At 31.6% G+C, this 19,496-nt stretch overlaps 1 protein-coding gene across 6 annotated transcripts; it reads right to left on the bottom strand.

Annotated features, from left to right (window-relative positions):
* Positions 1 to 157: 157 nt before the first annotated feature.
* Positions 158 to 19,440, bottom strand: Wdr81 (WD repeat domain 81). 6 transcript variants are annotated; one of them, XM_076418917.1, is made up of 30 exons: positions 19,201 to 19,440; positions 18,850 to 19,144; positions 18,505 to 18,745; positions 18,242 to 18,458; positions 18,019 to 18,188; positions 17,800 to 17,963; positions 15,551 to 15,897; positions 15,416 to 15,495; positions 15,192 to 15,361; positions 15,032 to 15,128; positions 14,864 to 14,980; positions 14,581 to 14,804; positions 14,377 to 14,533; positions 10,795 to 11,209; positions 8,044 to 8,252; positions 7,785 to 7,982; positions 7,521 to 7,724; positions 7,254 to 7,405; positions 7,093 to 7,198; positions 6,762 to 6,987; positions 6,483 to 6,694; positions 6,018 to 6,424; positions 5,811 to 5,967; positions 5,479 to 5,751; positions 4,042 to 4,239; positions 3,741 to 3,937; positions 3,488 to 3,688; positions 3,275 to 3,433; positions 1,149 to 1,246; positions 158 to 775 (listed from the first exon to the last, which is right to left on the bottom strand). In XM_076418917.1, exons 1-30 carry the CDS (start codon positions 19,299 to 19,301, stop codon positions 523 to 525), a joined length of 6,045 nt encoding a protein of 2,014 aa, XP_076275032.1. In that variant the 5' UTR covers positions 19,302 to 19,440; the 3' UTR covers positions 158 to 522. The 6 variants fall into 6 exon arrangements, with proteins under 6 accessions (XP_076275032.1, XP_076275044.1, XP_076275041.1 ...); XM_076418929.1 differs by having other exon boundaries at positions 158 to 757; XM_076418926.1 differs by having other exon boundaries at positions 14,377 to 14,527.
* Between the last annotated feature and the right edge of the window lie 56 nt (positions 19,441 to 19,496).

Genomic DNA, 19,496 nt, shown 5'->3' with positions numbered 1-19,496 from the left:
ATAGTCGAGTAACTTCCACTGTAACACCGGTATATCAAGCGTACCACGCTTATAAACCTCGTCTCACTGAGTACGTGAATTTATAATTCACATAGATTGACTAAATTAATCATGACTTTACAATATAGTCTTAGGGGTAATAATTATAACACTGTTCTTGCTAAAACATACTTTAATTAATCTGAGGATAGGTAACTTAATAGAATAGATTTATAAAATTAAAAACAAATATTTTTCAACTGAACACGATTATACACAAAAAACTATAATTTAATTTGTTATAAACTATAATACTCAATATTTGTAAAAAGGTATTTCAACTGAATAAAAAATAACGTACAATGCTTCATTCTGGATAATGTGAGTAAACAATAAAAATCTTCAAAATTGGTATAGGATGTTGTTGTTATTATATCAATTAGTAGACTATAAATATGGTAGAAATGACTTAATAAAACATTGTACTATTATTTATAATTGCACTAGTAAATAATATGACCTACAGTTATTTCATAAACCATTTTAACACAATAAACTGATCTGACCATTATCGGCTCCAAGTAGTAACAATCTGTTCAAAGGTAGTAGCTCCATGGACGTGAGCACGCCTTTAAAGGTATCTCCTCGTAATTTGGTGCTGCTGTACGCGGATACGGATGATATTTCAGTGTGAACTCCCACTCTATTGGCGGTTGTACCGCTAATCAATTCAGTCCTCTCGTAAATACAAAGGCAATGAGCTGGTTCTGTCGCTCCCCTATGAAGGCAAACCGTGCTAGAAATAGGGCAACGGGGGATAGTGCGTAAATGATATGCAAAGCGTGCGAATAACAACATAAACTACAATTCTGTTCTACAATTCATTTTAGAAAAAATATGAAAGTTATACAAGTATTACAAAGTATGTGTATAGTTTAATATTTGTAAATTATTTTTTAAATTACATTCCAATAACAATACAAAATTAGCACAGTAATATTAATATAAAATCAGACCATTTTAGAGGATAAAAATAAAAACAGATAATAATTATTTACATGACCTGATGTATCTGGTAACAGACATGTAATGCATATCTTGTAACAGACTAACGTTGCATAATCAACAGCCCAAACTGAAGCATGCATAATGAAGTTTTAAGTACTTACCTCATATGGAATTTGAAACGTCCGTCAGTAATATTCCAAACACTAATAGTTTGATCTAAGCTACTTGATATCAAGGTTTCATCATTTGGGGCAACCAACTACGGAAACATTTTCAATTATTAAAATACAAATTCTTCAGGAGTACATAATACAACTACTAGCTGAGTTTAGTTAAAAACAAAAATTTATATTTTAACGAATTGAAAATATCAAATCAAACAATAAATAAGTTAGAAATTAGGTTCTAAGAAAATGTAAAAGAGACAAGTGTAAAAATTATTTTATTGTATTTGAATTGCTAATTATATTATAAGCACTTTCTTTAAATCTGCAATTTTTTTTGCAAATTCGTTTTATGGGAAAAATAGTACATCCGTATTAACGGTCCAAAGCTATAATTTTCTGTTATTCAATTGTTCATTAACTGAATCTAAATAAAATATGGTTAATAATAGCGTTGGGAACTATCGAATGAAATCGACTATAGACTGTTTAGTAATTGACTACTTTTTACTATCGATTGTTGCAGTTGATATTTTTGGTGCGACTGATTTTACTACTTTTTACCAGTGACTGTTTCAGGCGTTATTTTCGGTCCGACGGATTTTGTTACTATTTACTATCGACTGTTTCAGTCGTGTACTTTTAGTTTGGTTCTACTAGTTTCATTCGAGTGATTTTTAACGTTCTGGCTCTGTCGTCCTAGTCGCGACCTTGACAAAAATGTACCCAATGTTTACATAGATTTATATGTAATATATATAGTTTTATGATTTTTTTGGTAGTTTGTAAATAACAATACATTATATATTAAAATAGCAGCATTTTGGATCAATATTTTTCAAGATTGTTAATGTAATAGGGTAAAAAGATTAAAATTGTGAATGATAAATAGTAAAATAGTTTTAACTATTTTTATGGCAATAATGGTATTATGGTAATAATTCGATTACTCTCTCGATTTTTGTTAAAAAATATTTCGGTTCAATAATAAATTAAGCATTTATATCATTTCATTCAGATCATTTTTAATTATGTATGTTTAATTTTTATATAGTATTTATGGTTATTGTTCATCTTTAGTTTTTAGGTTTTATGTAGTTTTGTGTGTTTTATATGTAGACTTTTTTTATGGCAATAATAGGTAATATTTCGATTACTCTCTCAATTTTTGTTAAAAAATATTTCCGTTCAATAATAAATAAAGCCTTTACTTTATTTCAAAAAGCTCTAGTAGTTATTGTGCGCTTATTTTTAATCATGTCATGAATTGGTATTTTTTCTATGATCAAGTATATGTTTAATTTTTATTAGTATTTATGGTTATTGTACATCTTTAGTTTTTAGGTTTTGTTTAAGTTATATTCTATTGTCTATTTATAGTTCTATTCTATGTTTATTATAGTTATATTATTTGAAAATAACAATTAACATATTAAAATACGATAAAACATTTGTGAGGTATTATTCCATTCAATAGAAAAATTCCATTCCTTTTTACAGATCCACAGAACACTCAAATATAAAAATACTTCGTATAAAATGAAATTATTAATTGCATGTTAATAGTATTCATTAATTACCTTTTTCCTTTTCTTTTTTAAAGTTAGTACGTGAAGGAATATGTATATAAATCTCCGTCTCGCTTATTCTATTGTTGGAAAATATAAACACATAAAATTAACTGCTCCAAATAATTATCTGCGACCTTTTCTCTAAAGAGATCTCGCAATTTATACAGGAAAGTGTTCGTACATCTTCGTCTGACATCTCGAACAAGTCGAACCGTCGAACCGTGCATTTGACTGAAAATAGTAATTACTATTTTACTGTAATTACTACTAAAATAGTAATTACAATTTTCAGTCGCTTGTTTTTTGACTATCGACTGTTTCGACTGTTGTCGTTTTTCAGTCGATAGTGCCCAACGCTAGTTAATATCTTCATTTGAATAAAGAATATAAAAAAAATTAAAAATCTAAATAATACAAAAAATTTTACGTCGGGCTTATTGGCCGCCAAAAATGGACTCATTAAACACATGAAATGATACAATGAAATGAAAATAATCTGAGTAAAGAATTAACAGAAGCTGGTTTTAGATTTAAATAATGTTATTTATTTACCTGTAAAACTTCTCCTTCGTGTGCCCTCCAATTGGATATAACTAGTCCTGTTCTGGTATCCAAAACTGTTATGCACCCGGAGGATTGCCCAGCAGCTACCCAATTTCCTGATGGTCCAATAGCTAAACATCGTATGAGACCTGAAGGGTTGACTGTTACCTAAGAAAAAACATCTTACAGGTAAAGAAGATGTTGCATAATTAAAAATTGAACCTTTAAATCATATACAAAGTTAGCTAATCTAGTATCAATAACTTTGATTGTGCCCTCAGTTGTTGCGGAGAAAACCAATGTTGAAGGTGAAGGCATCGATTTCAAAACATTTACCGGAGAAAATTTGGTTGATTCTAATTGGCTTACTGTAGTACCCATAAAGGGATCCCATAAATGGACTGTACTATCACACGATGCCACCTACGAAGGAATGTTAAGCATAGGATCATTAAAGTAAGATATTTAACATTACCAATCTTGTACATTCCACAAAGGTGATAGATAGGATAGACTTTTTGTGAGCAGTGTATGTCCACTGACAATTTGATGTAGATGAACCATCTCCCTGACTCCGCAATGACCATAGTTTCACTGTTTTATCACGCGAACCAGATATAAAACTATTCTCATTGTCTAACACAGACAAACATTTTACACTATTACTATGACCTAAAACATCGAAATCCTCATTTTAATCATCTTAAATTTAAATATGACAGATTTTTTATGTTAAAGGATCTGCGTTGTGTTTATTCAAGGTTTATATAGCTTACCTACAAATGTTTGAAGTTTTATTTGATTGAAATTAAAACTATTATCTTTCTCATGACGCCCAATCTCATGGGCCCAGTAACTGTACCAGTTCCCTTTCAAGTGTCTTGTATTATTCTCCATCCTATTGCTTACTAGACTTAACAAATCAGTGGTATTTACTGCATCTGCCGATTCACTTTGAATATCTATTCTGTTCCCTAAAAATAATATTTTTTAAAACATACGGTTCCACCAGATTGGATTATAAAAAAAGCAAAAAATTAATTTGTAAAAATTATATTCCATTAAACAGGATATTTTATTTAAGTTCTTCCAATGACATGAAGCGCGTTAACAAGTAAGAATTTCTAAAGATCAATGTTTGTAAAAATATTATAGGTAATAACCAAATACTAGGTTCTTCACCATAAAGGGCAGTGGTTCTATTATTGATATTAAGAAAAGTATCATCAAGTACCATTATCATATGATTTTAATAATGTGTTTGTAGTACAAAGTCGTAAGGTTCAGAATCCCCGCCCCCTAACAAAAAGAGTGTTGTTAAAAGTATTAGACCAATTTTCAAGAAACGATTTGAAGGATTGTGTCGAAATACTATTGATGCGGTCGCAAAATCCTGTATAAGCTTAGGTAGCCACTGAAGCTTTCCAGTCTATGCATTATATCACCAATCAATATAATATTTGGATACAGTAATAACTGGATCAGTTTAATAGATACTTAGCTGACACAGGTAACTGCAGCAATTGAAACAGATCGAAAGCGCCGAAGGAAATTAATTACAGGCAAAGACATATCAGTTGTATAAGGAGAAAGCACTTTGTGGATGGTAAACTTATAGAGCAGAAGTAATAGAATAGTCTAATCACTAAATAAAAATTTACCAAAAATAATAAATATTAGCAATAATATTGATATATATACAAATGATAAAACTTAATAAAAAACATCTTTTGTTTCTTACAAAGATACATCAAGTAAACTATATTTTGAACAATCTACTTTTAGCAACTTTCTGGCTTTGCCGTCCTAGCCTTAAATAAATTATCATGTCATTGTTACGTTCGAAATATCCGTTTTCAAATTATCCCATTCCTTTTTTTATTCAAAATAATATTAAAGTATAAAATTAATTGCACACTGCTAATTGCCAATTTCAAATTATTTAAAATGAATGGATCTCTACAGCACAGAGATCCAAGCAATTAGTTCCGTCCTTTCTTCAATTAAAATTAAAACGGGAAGGAATTATCACACATATGGAAAAAACACTGGAAATGGCATTGGACATGACATTAGGCTTAAGAAGTAATTTTTATTTTCGATCGACTACTATTGACTAGTTCAATCGTTTTACGACTACGACTGTTTTCATATATGGTTCCCAATGCTACATATTAGCTATATCATATATTACAAAAATATTGTATACATACCAATGACATTGATATTACTTCCTATACTACTTGAGGTTGATATAGTTTGACCCCAATTTATATCTGATAACTTAATGTTGCCTTCCCCTTCAGTTTTAAGCCCTTGTTCGTAATTTTTACATAATTCTCGAATATGATCATGATTTTTCAAAGAAATATCCAAAGAGTTAACTCCGACATGTTTTAAAAAGGCCAAGTATGCAGTATGGGCCAACTCTGGAGAAAAAACTTCAGTCAGTTCATCCATAGCTAATGCTTGTACATTTTCCTCCCCTATAAAAGAGATTATACATATTTTTATATATGGTAACTAGGAATCAATAATTGCTTACCTAAAATAGCCCCATGTGTTGGTGATAAACTATCAAACGATTCTGAGTCTTTTAATCTAACATGCGGTATTGCAACTGGTTTGCTACCTGTTGTAAAATCAACAGAACCAGAAGCCGAGGAATCTCCACTCGTCTTTTGATTGCTTTTATATCCAGTCTAGAGAAACATTAAAGTAATATTAGGTATAAAAATATAATTAGGCTTACCTTTTCATCTTTGGTAGAATATACCTTATCAAAAATGAAAAAAAATCGTTGTAATGCCGGTACCGCCAAGTATTTTCTTGTCATGTCAGCACCTATGCGTATCGATAGAACATACAACGTGTCCACGTATTTTCGTGCTAGCACATTTCTTGCTAAAGCTCCACTGGGGAAAACGTATTTCGTAGAACCTAACAGACGCACTGCCGGATGGATAATGCCCGTCAGAATCTCTTGTAATTGATCCATAAGTGTCGCATCGCTAAGATACGGAATAAGATGTTTTAGCAAAACTAAACAGGATATAAGTCCTCCTTCCAATGTTTGGGTTAAACGCTTCTTAGACATAGCTAACAGTTCAGTCATGTGAGGTAAATACTGAAACAAAATTAATTTTTCTCCATATAATCCTGAAATATTTCAAATTTTAATGATGCAATGACTAATCGAGTCTGTTTTTACTAATACCCGCAATTTCAGCTAAACATCCCAACACTTTACAAGCATTCTCATCGCCAATCACCTTACAATATGTAACGGTAACATCTTTTATTGTTTCTTTGGTACTTTCTTCAGAATTTGATTTCACAGCCACCAGATTTTCCTTCCCTACATAACAAAGGGTCAACATTTTTAATAGATTTCTAGATAGATATCTCGACATTAATACTGGACCCAACCTAAAATCATAACATAGAAACAACATGAAATAAGAATTTACAATATTTAAATGCGTATCCTACTAACCTATGAGACAGCCATATTATAGAATCTGAGCTCATGTCCGAAATCTTAGAATCGTTCTTTCTAGATTTAGCAGGAGCTTTGGAAATCGATCCTGCTGATGTTGAGATTAATTTTATTTGATCATTGGAAGAATTTGGCGAATCTAAATATAAATCGCTCTGAGAATATGATAACTTTTTATCAAATAAGGAATCTGATTCGCTTTTTCTGCTTCCAATATCACAACCTAAAATTGTAATTTCAAATAACATCAAGTGTAACTAGTACTGAATCAGGTTTCTTCAACAAATTAACATACTTAAATGAAATTTATATTGAAAAATAGACATACTTATATTTATCACATTATTTTGATTACTGGACGGAATGGGAATAGTTGGGGAAATCACACCAGGTTTATGTTCTTCAACATCATCATTGAAATTTAAATTCAATTCCTAAAAATAAACCTTATAAGATATGAATCAAATTTTTGTACGTTAATATTTGTACTTCTAAACTTTTAAGCTGTTCAATATTTTCGTTTAACATCGCATCTAAAGCCTCTTCCGCTGTAGAGACATTAAAAGGCAACTCTGAAGTTATGTTTAGTTCAAGATGTTCGATGATATCTTTTATCTCTTTCCCTGCGACTTTTTCTTCATCTGAAAAGAAAAAATAAGAATCTAGCCACTAACCATAAACAGCCAGTGACAAAGTCAAAATTTAACTAACACTTTTTAACATAAATTTAATTAACACTACGGATTTATGTCTTACCCAACTCGAAAACCTCTTCATCCTTATTCAAATCTTTTTCGGGGTCGCTTTTTGAAGGCTTATCCGTAGAAGGACTGGATTCGTCACTTGCAGAAGTATTAGTGTGTTCTTCGTCCATATTTTTTAAATGTGAAGTTTTCTTCACAGTAACTTTTTCGGAATGTGTATGTAGGGCAAAGTCCACTTTGTCAAAATCTTTATAACCTTGTAAATAAATAAAACCTTTTATTATTATAGCCCCGCTTTGATATATATGTAGTTTACCTCCAACAGCTTCCACTAGAGGCGTAACAAAATTTTCTAAAAAGCATTTTAAACCCAAACGCACCATCAAACGAAGCAGAAAACTATGATGATATATTTTTGCGATTTTTGCATTATATGGTATGAATGTTTCTGATAACTCGCTTTCATAGAGTTTCAAAATCGATCCTAAGAGTGTCTTAGCTGACATTTTTCTACCTGCACATGTAATCATTAAATAAAAAAAAATTATTGTATGTTTTAAAATTTAAATGCCTACCTAGAATCTTAGCAATCGGGTCAAATAAATACCAGACCGCCAAAACTGACGTTGGAGGATCTTCTATCATTTCTTTAATATAAGGCAAGAGGATGTTAATGATTTCAATATCAGTGTTAGGGTTGACATCATCGATATAATATTCTAATTGCTTGGCACATGCCTTTACCTTACATTCTGCTATATTCTGAGTGAATAAAAGTTTTCTTCTAAAATTATTACATGCCATGTGAAAGTTAGTAAACCAATATAATAATTATCGAAAGTGCAATTTTATAATAAAGGATTGACTATCTATTGGTTTATTTTTGATCATATATTGAAACTAAATACGGAAATTTTTAAAAACAATTCGAAGAAACGTTCTCTTCTATCGAATTAAGGTTCTCAGCAATTCACGTAGTCTTTACAACGACCCACTTTGCACTGATAATACCATTCAATATTTGGATTATAATTTATACCTGTTCTCATTCGTATATTTTAAATGGTTTACCTTGCATGTCTTAATAAATATGAATAATTGAAACATATTTCCAATGCTTATATAATGCTATCATACTTGACTTAGATATTTCAATTTTCAATGTTTTTAACTTTGCTTTTAATTGTTTAGTTTCGTAATCCCATGTTGGTAGTGGAAAATGAGAAATTTTATAGTCACACAGTACTTTTCTTGTCCAGTTATTTTGACGAACACACATGTACTCTAATATAATATACGCGACATACGTATTTTTAGCATATAACATACAACAACCTTTACCATTGTCCGGTTGAATAGATATTACATTTTTATTAAAAACAATACTTGTTACAATATTTTTAATCATTTAAAAAACCAAAAAAAGAAATGTTAAATAATAATAAATGAAAAATAAAATTGGCAGGGGTGAGATCGAGACCTGAGAGATTTATTCACGAAAAAGTCGTTTGCCGGCTGAGTTGGCGCAGTGGTAAAGGCGACAGGACGGTCTCCCTGTTGTTACGATAGTCGGGGATTCGAATCTGAACTAGCTGAGCATTACCGTAAACTGATGTTTGTGATTGTTTAACATTTATGATTTTCTTTAGGTAAACGGGCAAAATCCGACAGGATAATAGATGATTCCAGTCACGCCAGCAACCACTCTGGGTAAAATCGGGTGTCTTCTGGATCAATCTGCAAGTTGGTAACTCGCCAGTCGGTATGCTGAGGACCGTGGTTCGGAGCCCACCATAGTAGGTCTAGTCCAGATAAATTAATAGTTATTAAGAAGGAGACTTTAAAATATTTTTTAAAAAGTATGTGGTTTTGTATTATGCAGATCATGCTTATCGTAGCAAAACAAATGAACGCCAACTTATAAGCTTATTAGTTTTAACTTTTAAGAGATACCCAAATAATGCAATTCATAAAATTCTTTATTTTTTTAAGTCGAGAGTCAAAAAAAAATCAAACTAAAAATATTCAACAAATAAACCAGCTTCTTTTCTTTCCATTTTCTACTGCATCAGTATACTCATATTTCACATAAATATGATTCCATTCCATTCAAAACTTTGGAAATTTTAAGAATATTTCACAACATTACTCAAGAGTAAAATAATTAGCTTATACAATAGAGATTTTCAAGCATAATAATGTTAATTTCAAAATAACATTTACTTTAAAAATAACCGATAGACGGTCAACCCTATAGTGTTTTTGATATACTATCCAGTCAAATTGCCGCATTCCATTTATGCTATTCTCAGGTTTTTATATCTAACAATGAAATACATTATTTAAGTTAAAAATTGTAATTTGGAGTTTGTTGAATTTACTCGTAAAAACAAACAATAGTTTTTCCTAGATCAAAATATTAGGTGCTTGCATGTATTCCGATCTTTTCTTTCACTTTAAAAGGGCATTTATTGACAAAAATTGGTATTCTTACAACGTGTGATCCAGAGTTGTCACGCAAAAGCATGACTTTGCATGTATACTTGCTATTACTGACCTTTTTGCAACAACACATCGTTCAATTTATTCCATTGATATCGGTAAGAATATAATGTAATTGTATGTAATGTGTCGTAATTTCATTCAGTTTCAGCAGCTCATAATACACTATACATTGTTGATCCATATCCATATGCCATGAATATTTTGCTTCGGTATCTATGTGAATGGGCTGTCCTAGACTAACCCATGGCTTTTTAAGCCTGCAGCAATGAAACCACAATGTTGAAACGGTTTCAAATTACATTTTCAGTCAATTCGTGCAGGTAGCCATTGCCGCTACTTTTGGATGTTTCCCATCCGTCTTTTCCATTGTATGTAAAGGTATGGGAACAGTTGAGTCTTCAACTGCTAGGCCGACTGAAAGTTCCTTCAAAATTTTAACTGGGTTTTCATCCAATAAATCTTGCAATTCATTGTCATCGAACTTCTTTAATCTTCCATACCGTTTTATGTGAATAGGATCAAGATCACCACATTTAAATGTGAATGAAACCAAAACCAATCATTGAGAAATGCGATCCATGCTTAGTGTACGCTCGAATAACTCAATAAAACTAGAGCGAAAATTGTTATTTTGCTCTACTGTTTGCTGTTTGAGATAAATGTCAAATCAATCTAATTTAACAGTTAGGTTAAGTTGATTGACAGTTGTTTACATTAATATTTCGCACTTTCTCCGATAGATAACGCCGATCAAAACACACGCAACCACCTAACATATATAGAGAAACATAAATATATTTAAAATTTCTAAAAAAACATACCTCTCTATATTTTCATACTGTTCACACATAGTACCATCACAATCAAAATGATATAAAACTGTCAGCTCCCCCGATACATTTTTGAACTCTCGCAAAGACGATAAAATATTGTATATCGTCAAAAAACCTGGCGGAAAAGGAATCACGCAATGTAAACGTGACTCCAACAACCAATGAGCACTTGGTGATGGTATACCCAAATCTGTGACCACCGGATAAGAAAAGTTAGATAGGTCCGTATTCTGGGGTTGAAGTAGCAGATTTACTATATAGGATATACATGGTGGTATGTCGCCTGGAAAGCTGCGTAATACTGTAAGACATGCTTTTAAACGTTGCGGGAAAGACACTTTTACATTAGCTGAGCCCAAAGCACGAATATGTTTTGACATAAACAATTCGATTATTAAACAACCTGAAAAAAAAAGTTCATAAAATTGTAAATTATCGCACTATCGTCTGAAACTTAAAATATATTTTTAAAAACACAAGGCTCTCTAAAAAGAAGGTTTATATTTATTACATCACTAGCTTGGCTTTTGGATGTACGTGCAGAAAACAATGATATTCTTTGATATGATATATCTCAATGTTTTTCCCAATAGCTTCTTCCTAATAGGCGGATTTAAAGTCGCATATCTCTAATAATGTTTATTCAATTAAACCAATGTTATAGCGCTTTTGAAACGTAACAGTATTCTGAGTTCTATATAAATTAACAGTCAAAATCTATATTATAAAAAAAGTTTACACAAGTTTACAAATTCGGGACAACTTTTGGACCTGAGCAGTTAAGAACGATTCTTAACGTTATTTGATGCCCTGAGCTCAGATCTTCAATCCAGATTGGTTCTAGTTTTCTTGTTCGCGCATGGTGGCAGCACTGCGATCTTATAACGGCTGTTAGCTGACGATGTTACATTAAACATTATTTGGAACTTGTTTTTGTGCTGTGATTGTGGTTCGAAACATGTAAAAATGTATTTTTGTTACGTTTGTGGATGCGTAACATTGACAAGCCATGGGGACCAAAATTATTTTGTAACGCGTGCCGAACAAAGCTGTATAAGTGTCAGTTGGTGAAAATGTACAGTTTTCATTTTCTGTGCCAACGTTATATATAGAACAGAAAAAATAATGTGCAGAATTGCTATTTTTGCTCAATGAATGTAGTTGGTATAAATGCAAAAAATAGCACAGTGTAAATATCCTGACGTATAATCAGTGTTGAAGCCAGATTCACGTACGGACAGTGATCAATTTGTCCGGGTACAAATGTAAAAAATGCCTTAAGAACTTCGTCTTTATAACCGGCTAGCAATGAAAGCGATTTAGTTATGGAAGGAAATCATTTAAATTATTAAGAAGTATTTGTTGGACCAGGTCAAAATATTTAACGCCTGATGAAGCAGCAGCATAAGCATCGTTTTAAAGTGTTGTTAATAACTTTTTCGGTAACCACAAATCACCGCGTTACAAGATTTGAAAATTACCACACATCTTAATTTTTTCCCACAAAATTTGGACAGCAGTTACACCAAGATATAGCGAAAATCGAAAGGCGATACCAAGAATTTTGAGCCAAAAGCATGATCAGCGATTATTGGTGAACCCTAATGCGTGAAACAAATCCTAAGCAATATAAGCAACAGCACCTTTACAAGGGTCACTATTTATATTTCGGGAATTGGCAATACTGTTGTCATGTGAGTCCATCTGGCAGTTCCATCGTAGTTTGACATTTTTGAAGATATACGTACTCAGAACATTTTGTCGCACGGGCGCTATTTGTTTATTTTATATTTAGTTGAAAGTTTCGTCTCGGCAAAAAATGGAACTGAATCGTGAACATTTTCGTGCGATGATTTTTTACGATTTTCGACGTGGATTATCACAACAAGAGAGCACCAATCAACTTAATTTGACTTTTAGCAATGAAGCTCCATCGAGCGATTTCGAGCGCGAAAGTAAGGAGCAATAGACTGTATGGGTATAACACTTGAAATAAAATGGTGGCCTGTTTCTTCGGGCAAACTGGTCATATTGCAACAGTGCCTCTAGAGGATCGTAGAATAGTAAATTCTGATTGGTACACAACTATTTGTTGGCTAGAAGCCTTCGGTGAAATAAGTAAGAGACGCCGGATCGTTCTTCATCAATGACAATGCGAACTCACACATCGGCTCAAACAAGAGACTATTTGAGCACACAAAACATCGAATTGATGGGCCATCTGCCGTGCAGCCCCGATTTGGGACCCAATGACTTCTTTTGTTCCCATCCGTGATGAATAAACTGCGTGGTCAACGATTTTCATCGTCCGAAGAAGCTATTGAAGCGTTCAAAAATCATGTTTTGAAGATACCTCATTCGGAATGAAATAAATGTTTTGAAAATTGGTATAAGCGTATGCAAAAGTGTACCACTCATCGTGGCGAGTACATTGAAAAACAATAAAAATATATTCGCAGCTTAACTATTTGTTTTTTTTTCCTATTCCCGAAATATAAATAGTGACCCTCGTATTACTAGTGTCTGAAATTTGTATAAAAAACTAGTTTTTCTCTCTTTGTTTCCAACACATTATATCAATAATCCTTTATCCTATATAATGTATATCTAACTGGCCTGTAAGAGACCAAAGGAGGGATATAGTTTAATATTACTAACTAATGAAAAATAATCACGCTTGAGGAAACGAATCGACTTTGTTTATAGAACTCTCAATATTTCTTATATAATCCTTGGGAAAACAAAATTTTATTTACTCTTTTGATATTCAGTCTGTTTCTCTGAATAGTTAACAGCTGTACAGAAAAAAGTTTCCCTTAAATGAAACAGCGCTATCCACCGGGATTAAATATTTGTATGGTATATCGTATAACTTCAGGAACGGTACTTTATAATCTGCCTATACTTCTATGGGATTTTCATAGAATCTGCTAAAAATGACATTCAAATAAAGATATTTTTTTATTCAAACAAACTCCATTTAACGACCCGAATTCCTTAACCTAATCCGTTCATAATTCGCCTAGCTGATCTTTCTTTCAGATTTCTAATTTCACTTAATAAAATTTAATAACGAAACTGGTTTAACGGCGCTCGTTCGTTTGTTTCTCTTCAGTTATTCAATAACTAGACTTAGCACCACACAGTGCACTGACAAAATGACTTTTTTGCTAGAGCAACATTTATTACCGGACTACTGATTTCAGTGGACATAATATGTTAAAAGCCGAATATATTGCAAACTACAATCAAAACTTCGCTGAGTGTATTATCAACAACTGTGTTTCTGGTTCCAGAACTTCATTATCATATATCGTGCAAAAGACCCGGAAAACAGAAACCTTTCATTCGCCTGCAGTGACCATAAGGACCGCGATGTTGGTGCGAGACCTTAGAAATGGGCGCTCTCAACGCAAGGGCATTTATATTCAAGAAATAATTTTTAAACACTGATTTATTAATAGATATGCTTTCCATAGATTGCTTATTTTTTAAAATCAATCCATTAAATATAAACTTTCCATGAGACACCATATTAAACAAAAAGATAAAGAAATATTATTTACTTACCCAGTATTTGTAACTCCCTTATCCTACGAGCTGTTACAATGTTTGAATAATTACAAATAATCTGATGCTCCGTTTTCTTAAATGGGGCTCGACGATCTAAATTATAATTATCCATTGGAAATGTATACGACTTCGTAGCCTTAGGCTTCACCTGGTACTTAACAATAAAGTAAACTACTGAAAACCTGGATATTAATTGGTTACCTTAAATTTTTCCTCGAACTTTTCCGTGTAGATAAAATTAGTAAAAGCATTCTGAACGAGACATTCTTCAGAAGCTTTATCTTCAATTGTCTGAAGTTCTTCTTGACAAATTTTGTACTTCTTAGCACTGTCTTTATGAAATATTTTTGACATAAAAGCATGTTGTTTTTCCAATAGTTCCAATGCTTGCTCTGGCTTGTAATCTTTAGGAAGATAAATAACACCTACAACACAATTGAGGAATCAAAATTATTCAGAATAACGATAATGCTAGATTGAATACCTGTATTGCTTGACGCTTTCGACTTATTAGCCATATGTGAAGTAAAACTGGGATTCTTAGGCCCCAAGCTAGCACTACGAGTTGCACTAGGACTTCTGTTTTGTTTTGAACTGGAAACTACATAAATTCTATGAAAAAAATGTATATAGTATAATTATTAACACATACATTGTTCTTCATGCAGAGATGATCTACTCCTAGAAATAATCTTTGATAGGCCTATTGGAGACCATGTTGAATTTCCAGATACATTACTATCATATTCCTAAAATAAAACAACAGATACAGAAAAATACATTCACGAATCATGCAATGTAGGTATTATTACTTCATCACTTTTACTGGTCTCAACAGAGCTTTTTGCTAATGTAGTTCTGTCCCTGGATCTTTGGTTCTGTCTAATATGACTATTACTATAATATCTAGGGGGACATTTAGTCCAATAAGGTGAATGTACTGCTTTTGGAGGATGCATTTGAGTAAATAATTGTACAATGCCTACAAAATAAAAATTAAATGTCTAAAGCAATCATTGTTTCTTATACTCCTCACCTGATTTTGTTAAATAAGCATGATCATCGGCCAAATGGAGACAAACATTTTTTGCTTTAACAGCAGCATTTCCTGATAATCTATTAATAAAAAATTAATGTTGCTAATTTTAAAGATTATTTTTATTTAACTTACTTATAACCGAATGTTAAGTCAATCCAGTGATGAAGTTTTTCAGATACTTGTGTGCTTTCTAATGCTTCTCTGTGTTTTTCAATAAAATCTTCTGGTCCTGAAGCCCATAAAGGGACTTCCAAATCATCTAAATCGTCGTGAATGCTTCTAAAAACTGACGGATCCGAAAAGAATTCCGGGATGCATTCGTCGGGTGTCCACTCTTGCATTCTTTGAATTGAACTGGGATATTCCGCTGGTACCCATATAGTACGAACATTTTTGCACAGAACAGATTTAGGAGTACGTCGAGCCATATACACGTAGTATGTTATACTGGACAAAACATCTGATACATGATGAGGGACCTAATAGAATAATATATAATTATCGGACACTGTATATAGTGCTAGATCTCTTTAAAATATATTAACTTGTAATTCACTTGAGCCATTGCATAAAACCTAGGTTTTATTTATGCTACTTCAGTAATTACTTAAAGCTGTTTTCCAAATAATCAGATAGTTTCGAAGATTTCACGCGACTTTAATCTTCTGCCAGACAAAGGTGTAGACGTGAATACTAATATTAGGTTGGCCAAAATTAATTTTTTTTAACAGCCTGTTTGAAAGGTAATAACAGGTCAATTGAAAAATCCCCGGCCTGACACATAGATGGCGCTACCAGAATTAAATCCATATGTTCTTTAGTTTGCCCTAACCCTCAAAAGATGCGTGTATAAATTTGACAGCTGTCGGATCATTAGTTTGTGAATTTATAGCATTTTCAGTGAAGCAACTGTGAAGAAACAACAAAAAAAAATGAATTAAAAGGAATTTCGCGTGTTGATAAAATATTGCTTTTTGAAAAAATATAGTTGAAGCAAAAACTTGGGTCCATGCATGATGATTCGGAGCAGTGTTTGAAGAAGACCAAGCGTAATAAATCCGAATTTCTGAATTTTTAAAATGTGTTTCGCTATGGTAGGCCGGGGACTTTTCAATTCACCTGTTACTCCACGGAAAATTTTAGATATAAAGGTATACTCATTTACTCAGTCAAAAGTTATCGCGCTTTGAAAATTGAGTTGTTAAAAAGTGATTTTCTTATTAACTGGGCGAAAGTCACAGAAAAGTTTGATCACAGAGCATGTTCATGTAGCCCAGATAAATAATAGCGATAGCGTGAGTCGGTCGCGAATGAGTTACACTTTGTATTTTTACATTTGAAAATGGATATTGGGTAATATTTATTGTAATGAGTACGGAAATAAATCCCACCCTCGCAGATCAGTCGTTAGTAAAGTTGATGAAATTTTTAAATATATCGAAATAGAGCGACATTCCCTGCGCAACATCGACTGGAAGCAAAATAATCTCTACACTTGGATTCCACATGTATTAACAGAAACAATTTAATGGGGTGAATTTTTAATTGTAAATCGTTGAAGCGAAAGAAGGCCAAGTCATTTTTGAAACAAATGATTACGGATGATGAAAAACAAATTGTATATTACAACAATGTGTGAAAAAGATCACGACGGAAACACGGAGAAGCTTCACAAATAATTGCAAAACCCACATTAGTGCAAAGAAAGGTGATGCTAAATGTTTGGTGGAATTCGAAAGGAATTACTCATCATTAATACACAAATAAGTCATTAATTCAACTCTCTGTTGTCAACAACTAAGTTGATTGACACAAGCGATTTTAAAAAAATTACAAGAGCTACTATATTAAAAGCTTTTCTATCGACAAGGTAAACCATATATTTAAGTGACTTGCGCAAAGTCAGTTAGTGACAGATTGCCCTGTCTGGTCTAGTAAAGACCACTGGTCTTTACTAGACTCTTCATGATACAATTGCGGATTCAAAAATCAGAAAAGTAACAAAAGATAAAAGAGTAGTGAAAAATTACGAGTATTTATTTTTCGCGATTTCTAATCCAAGAAGACTAATCAGACATGACTAATCTATAGTCCGAGAACAATGCCCATTAAATACATTTATGTACCAATATAATTTTTATCATATTGCTCGTGTTAATATAAAATCTAAGTAATATAAAACCAAAGTAGCAGTGCACTTTTACTTAAAAAAAAATACGTTTCGGTACCTTTTATCTGCCAAAGCCATTATGATTGGCTTTTTATGTAGTTTAAAAAATAACGTAAAAGTTTAATGTTCAGTGAATTTTGAACCATAATAATACAACTTGTATGAATATAATAAAACTAAAATTTGTTAATCCCTTTCATGCCCCACTTACTACCTGTGTATGAGAATGGTCATAAGTTAAATCCAACTGTCTATCTCCTTTGTTTAATCTATATTTGGATTTTTTTAAATCCCGCCAATTTTTTCCGCATGGCGAAGCAAAATCTGTAACCCATGGAAAAACGTAATGACAGTTCGGATCTCCGAGTTTTCGACCTAAAATTAATCAAATTTTAGATACTATCTTCGAACGAAAAAAACCTAAATCTACCAGAAAATTTATTTAATGCCGAGATATATGTAAAATTTGATATTTTTCCCTCGATCCATAATTGGCAAATTTCTTCTAAGGTCTCATTTTTTATTTGAACTCTATCATATGTTTTTATATGACAAAATTCACACTTCATTATGGTGTTATCAAATTTGTGACCAAATTTACTATAATATGAAAATTAAAAATTGTAAAGATACATATCTAATCATACAATTACCGGCAGTCTCTAAAAACAGGCAATTTCCCTTCTGAATCAGATACATCTTGTGTATAAATATTTGAGTGAACTTGTGGAAATACACAAATCCACAAATCTTCAGTTAAATAAATATCATTCAATGAAATATCACCCAATGTTAAACTTCTATCATGAAGAGATTTCAATAGATTTATGAGTTGGTATATTATAAATAAAGGTTTTGAATAGCATTTATCTAAAATATACAATTAGATAAAATCAGTTATTTAATTGTAAATTACCTAAAATGGCAGGGCTAAAAGTTACACAGTCTAACAAATTATGTTCTATATATGGAATGTGTAATAAAAATATTGCATTTAGTGTTTCCACTGCGCCAAAGGCTGGTAAAATATTTAAATGTACATCAAATACTTTAGAATCTTCTATGGTTAATGATGCATCAAGAGTATTGATTATACAACAGCCATAAATTCTTAAAATTATTTCCCTTAGGACATCATTATAGTCAACAAGAGTAACCTACAAATAAAAAATAATATATATATATATATATATATATATATATATATATATATATATATATATATATATATATATATAATTTAAATATTATAGGGATATACCTGAGTATCTTTGTTAATGTCTAAATTTATATTGTATTTTTTATAAGCATCTTTCCAGAGATTTTTATAATTACTCTGAGAAATATATTGCATGAGCTGAACAAAAAGTAGTGAATTTTCCTCATTTGATAATGTAGGCCTAATTCGAGGCAGTGGAATAACTTTTGCATCTTTCTTTTTAAAAACAGAGATAAAAATTTTTATCCATGAAGAATTTACATCATCGGAAGAATGCCATGATTCTAACTTTGGTTTTTCTATAAAATCTACTAGTTTAGAGTATTTAAAAAGTGATCTACAAATAATAGCAGTAACAGTATTATAAAAAATTTGATTTGATTAAACAATTACTTAAGCCATTGTTTATGAACTAATCCAATGAATCTATCGTCACTAGAAGATTTTTTCAGGTACTTAGGTGGAATTCCTATTTCTTCAAATAAATTTTCCATAGCTAAATTTATTTCAAATGTAGCGTCCCAAATATTTTAATCATTTTATATAAAATCCTTCGACGTATCACTAAAATTAATAAAAAATTATGTTAACCTATTAAATTATTTTTCTTGTCAAAACAGAAAATATAAACATAACCTGAAATGTTTTATATGACATTTAAAATATTTTTATTTGAGTAGCGACATCTT

Source organism: Rhynchophorus ferrugineus, unplaced genomic scaffold (genome assembly GCF_030347505.1).
Source record: "Rhynchophorus ferrugineus isolate W39M unplaced genomic scaffold, kcgeb_rfMv2 rfM1, whole genome shotgun sequence".
Taxonomy (NCBI): domain Eukaryota; kingdom Metazoa; phylum Arthropoda; class Insecta; order Coleoptera; family Curculionidae; genus Rhynchophorus; species Rhynchophorus ferrugineus.
This window is presented reverse-complemented; position numbering and strand designations above follow the sequence as displayed.

What these genes read in the sequence shown, in the direction of transcription:
- Wdr81 (XM_076418917.1), bottom strand. Translation starts at nt 19,301, where the DNA reads ATGGAAAATTTATTTGAAGAAATAGGAATTCCACCTAAGTACCTGAAA. An exon ending in ACCATTCTCATACACAGGTA is followed by an intron (nt 15,898 to 17,799) that starts GTAAGTGGGGCA and finishes TTATTCTATTAG; the next exon opens with GTCCCTCATCATGTATCAGA. An exon ending in AACACATGGGGCTATTTTAG is followed by an intron (nt 5,752 to 5,810) that starts GTAAGCAATTAT and finishes TCTCTTTTATAG; the next exon opens with GGGAGGAAAATGTACAAGCA.